General features: G+C 41.4%; 1 protein-coding gene across 1 annotated transcript in view; it reads left to right on the top strand.

The window, feature by feature from the left end:
• The window catches only part of PDE3A (phosphodiesterase 3A), a gene marked incomplete at its 5' end in the record, with an annotated part of 372,180 nt that overhangs the window by 315,426 nt on the left and 52,131 nt on the right, over nt 1-4,623 (top strand). Inside the window, one exon of the mRNA XM_019543875.1 lies at nt 2,562-2,781. Coding sequence (XP_019399420.1) covers nt 2,562-2,781 — 220 coding nt within the window. The remainder of the gene's footprint in view (nt 1-2,561; nt 2,782-4,623) is intronic.

Raw genomic sequence — 4,623 nt, 5'->3', positions numbered from 1 at the left:
AGAAAATGACCCATCCACCACCGCTCTCTGGGTACGGCCCTCCAGCCAGTTGGTGACCCATTTGACTGTGTAGGTGTTAACACCACAGTCTCCCAGTTTTTTAATGAGAACGAGGTGAGAGACCATGTCGAAGGCCCTCCTAAGTCCAGGAAGACTATGTCCACTGCTACCTCTGCATCTAAGGATTTGGTGACCTGGTCATAGAAGGCCACCAGATTGGTCTGACAGGACCTGCCTCTAATGAACCCGTGTTGTTTGCCCCTAAGCATAATCTCCCCTGCTGGCCCTCACGGACATGTGCCAGGATAATTCTCTCAAAAATCTCACCCAGGATTGAGGTTAAGACTAACTGGCCTATAGTTTCCCAAGTCCTTCTTCCTCCCTCATCTTTCCTCATTATTATTACTAATCAGATCCCTTATATCCCTTATCCTTGTTCAGTAATCCCCTACTTGGAGACTGTTTATTTTTACATATTCATTAGATTTTGAAAATGTGTTTTTAATTATACTGTAATGACATTATCATTTGAAAACTCATGCCTATTAATGATTTTTTTCTTGGAAGTGCCTCTGAAGAAACCACAAATGTTTTCATCTGCAGTCTCATGTCATATCAGTATCACTGTTTTATTTCTTTCCCACTACACTGGAGTTTAAACAGGGCTGAAACAGATGGATTTACTTGCATGAAATTTCCCCCCTACTATTGTTTATCTTCTTTTCTTTGGTTGTTCAAAGTTGCATGTGTTATTACGCACATGCACACATGCGCATGCTTTTGGAAATAAATAATTAAACATTGGATTCCTAAAAGGAAGTTTGTATTTACCCACAAAATTTCTGTTTTGGCTCATTTCCTCCACAAATTATTTATACAACTCTTTAAAATTTCCAAAGGATTTCAGCTGAAAGTTGCTCATAACTAGCGGTAGAAAGCCAGCTGTAAACAGATCCTTGGGCAGATCCAGGATTTTGTTCAGGTCGGTGTGGGAGCAGTAACTAGCACTGTGGGGTGACTACAGCCCAGCTCCCTGCTTTCTTACCTTAACTGGTTCAGGGTTTTTAAACTGTCCTCAGCTCCTGACACCTCAGTGTGATCTGCAAGGAGGAAGGGGGCAGGATGGGGGAAGAAGGGGAGAAGGGAAGGTGCAACCGTTCCACTACACCCCTTTTATATCCACCCCTGAACAGATACAAATTCATAGCCACAAAAGCTCCACCTTAAATATACCAAATCAGATCTGGATTGGTGGAAAATGGCCTCGTACACTCATTTCTCTAGTAGAGGTGAAGAATATCAAGTAAAATATACCTCCAAAATCCTTGATGACTAATAATACCCCATGAAAATAAGGGACTGGTAAGCATTTTAAATATAGCACATAGCCATGGGATGGAAACAAAGCCAGCATTAGGGAGGGACAGATGAGGTTCCTTGGTGGGGCCCTGTACATTGGAAGAGAACTGGAGGGTTCATTTACTACAGGTGTGGGTAGATGAAACAGGCACTAAATTGAAGCTTTGGGTTTTAAAAAACACTGTTTCAATTTAGGGCTAATTAAACCCCATGTCACGCACAGCCTCCACTGACTTAACTGCCTTTCTGGTGGGCAGGAGAGGGGAGGACAAGCTGCCAGTGGGCAGAGTGGTCCCTGGGCTGTGGGGAGCTGGTGCTTGGCTTCGCAGCAGTGGCACCCCTTCCCCCCCTCCCCCGGCAGCACTCAGCTCAGGTGGTCCCAAGGGGCACCTCTGTTGCAGAGGGAAGCACCAGGCCCCCACACAGCTCAGGCAGGCAGGCTTTGCGGGGAGGAAAGATCAGGCTTGCCACTTTTTCTGGGCTGCTGCCGGACTGCCTGCAGGGCTTCCTGCAGAGCCATGAAGCTGCATGGAGCCCAGTACTTCCCTCCATGGCTGCAGAGACAGCAAACTAAAACTACTTGAAGGAGTTTTAGTTCGCTGCACCCCAAGTCATTTAAGGCTCATTACACTGCCCAATTTCCTACAGTGGCTGGAATTAATGCGCAATATGTCGCTGAGGCATGCAAACGCTGATACCATTAAAGCGGTGCAAAATCATTTAGCGTGCTTTAAAGTGTCATGTGCAGACACCCCCCCATTTCATCTCCATATGGCCTGTGACACTAAGTCATGGTCAGTGAGGCAGTGACAGCCGGGAAGAGAAAGCTTACATCTTCCAAAGTGAATTCTGATGCTATAGTGAGTGTCCTATTTTGCCTTCCCTTGGCCCATATTCTTCAACTGATATCTTGTTTTCAGTACATAATGTCATTATCAAGAGAAAAATGTGGTTCAAAAGTGCAAATTCATGGACCAGATTCTCATCTGATAGAAGCTGATGTAAGTGTTGAAAATAATGAAGTCAAGGCAGTTTCTGCCAGCTGACCACTTGGCCCTCCATGAAGACTCTTTCTATTTAGCATTTATGTTGATGGTCTTGTGGGAGCCTGTGGATTTAAGAAATAATTCTTACTGCATACACTGAATTTATGAATATGGATTCTGCCCTTTTTTAACTGAAAAAACTATTTTTTTTGCTAGGTATCCCACCAAACATTTCACCTCTCACCTCTCCGTGCCATTCCCCTATCCAGGGGACTCCAGCTACCAGTCCCACAGGCAAAACCTCTACAGTCCAATTTCCAGATGCTACCGACACCGACACGAAGGAAGGCCTGAGGCCACACAAGGTTTTAACTTCTACTCAGAGTGCACCTAACCTTTCAGAGCAAACTCTACCACCCCCTGTTATCTGCAGCAGGTAAGATGCTAACTGGACACACATTAGAATCTCTGCTTGGTTTTCCACATAAGCAAATTATTCTATCTCATAAACAAGTTCTTTTGATTTCACTTCAGTACAGTATACTGATTGGATTGTCATCACATTAAAGCAGTTCAGGGTATACTAGTAATTGTGTACATACAAGGAAGTCATTGCTTTTAAAGGTCAAGCCATTTACAGTTTTTACCAAGGTCAAGCATATAATCCGAGTCGTAATTAATTTTCTGTGGCATTCTGGATCCCATTCTGGATTTTCATTTTAATGAGCTGTATTTCTTTTTCTGCATTCCAGTTTTTCAGACTGTATGCTTTACATATGGCACTAGGATTTTGAAAACCCCTGGCCAGTTATTGGCCTGGTTGTTGTTTCTGATGCAGGGAAAAGCAAAAATATTTCATATCCATGATTGTAATTGAAATTCAGATGGAATCTTCCGAGTTCTAGTCTCTTATCTTAGACACATTTTATAGTTTTGTCATTTGTGTTTAGCCCCTTGCCATACTATTTAAAAAAACCCATAATTTCTACATTATATTATACATATAGCTGACATTCTACTGTGTCTAGTTAAGAGTTTGTACCAATGTATATCATTAAATAAGAATCTCTACTACTGTTGGCTTTGACTCAGTAGATTTTATCTTTGCAGTGTTAGAGGCAAATATGTGGACTAATGACAGTAGTGATTACTTTATGGAAGTAAATTGCAATGAAGTGGTCTGTTGCTGCTGCTGAATAATACTATAAAATGAGCTAGTAATATGCTTTGAAAAGCTCTTAGAAACTGTGTGCTCTTATATGATGAGCAGTCAACACCTGGAAGCAAAGCTAACTTACCAAAAAAAGGCAAAGTTAAAATTAAACTCAATTAACAAATTCTACAGTATATAGCCAATATTGAATAGTGGAAAATGTCAGTATCTTGATGTGGAGTATGGAAATCCTGTTCTAGACTGCCATGAAGATGGTTATATACCTCAGATAGCTCATTTTGGTCTTATCAATGAAATTTTTCTAACCTGGTATTAATTGGGAGAGACAATTTTCCCTTTCAGTTGAGAGAATGTTGCATGTGCTATCTCTGTGCCAAAGTACTTGTTTATTCTTTCTTGGAACCTTCCTTGTTTTTTGTCTAACTTTCATGTGATTTTCAGTTCATTCTGTTTTCATTATTTTTATAGAGTCTACTGAATGTAAAGTTGGATAGGAGGGATTAAAGATAAGGATTTTAGTTTGCTCAACAGAATTGTGGTCTGAAATGTTCAAATTTCAGTGCTAATTATTGACTTCATTGGGACCAGGATATCAGTCCCATCCAATGTGTTAGATTGGTAGTATGAGATCAGTAACATCCTTAGGTTTGTTTTTTTTGTCCATGCTTGGGGGGGTGGGGGGAGCATTTAAAGCAAGGGAGATGGAGCAGTGAATGTAATTGGCAATGGAAATATATTTTCTCAAACTTGGATATTTATTATGTAAATTATTGGCCATTTATGATATCAGACTAAGTCTTACAATTCATTTATGTCAACAAAATTCTATGAAGACACTGGCAGGGTGCTTGTCTTACTCCTCACTAGTGCTGGTCCACCTGAGATAATACCCTTCCATTGATATCACTTATGTCATAGGTCATAACTGGCATAAGTCTATGAAATGAATGTAAAGGTCCTTAAACAATGTTTCATAGATTTCATAGACATCAGGGCTGGAAGGGACCTCAGGAGATCATCGAGTCCAGCCCCCTGCCCAAAGGGCAGGAAGTCAGCTGGGGTCATAGGATCCCAGCAAGATAAGCATCCAATTTGCTCTTGAAG

The sequence above is a fragment of the Crocodylus porosus genome, unplaced genomic scaffold, assembly GCF_001723895.1.
Source record: "Crocodylus porosus isolate Cpor-Errol unplaced genomic scaffold, CroPor_comp1, whole genome shotgun sequence".
NCBI lineage: Eukaryota > Metazoa > Chordata > Crocodylia > Crocodylidae > Crocodylus > Crocodylus porosus.
The sequence above is the reverse complement of the archived record's forward strand: the minus strand, read 5'-3'. Positions and strand labels throughout refer to the sequence as shown.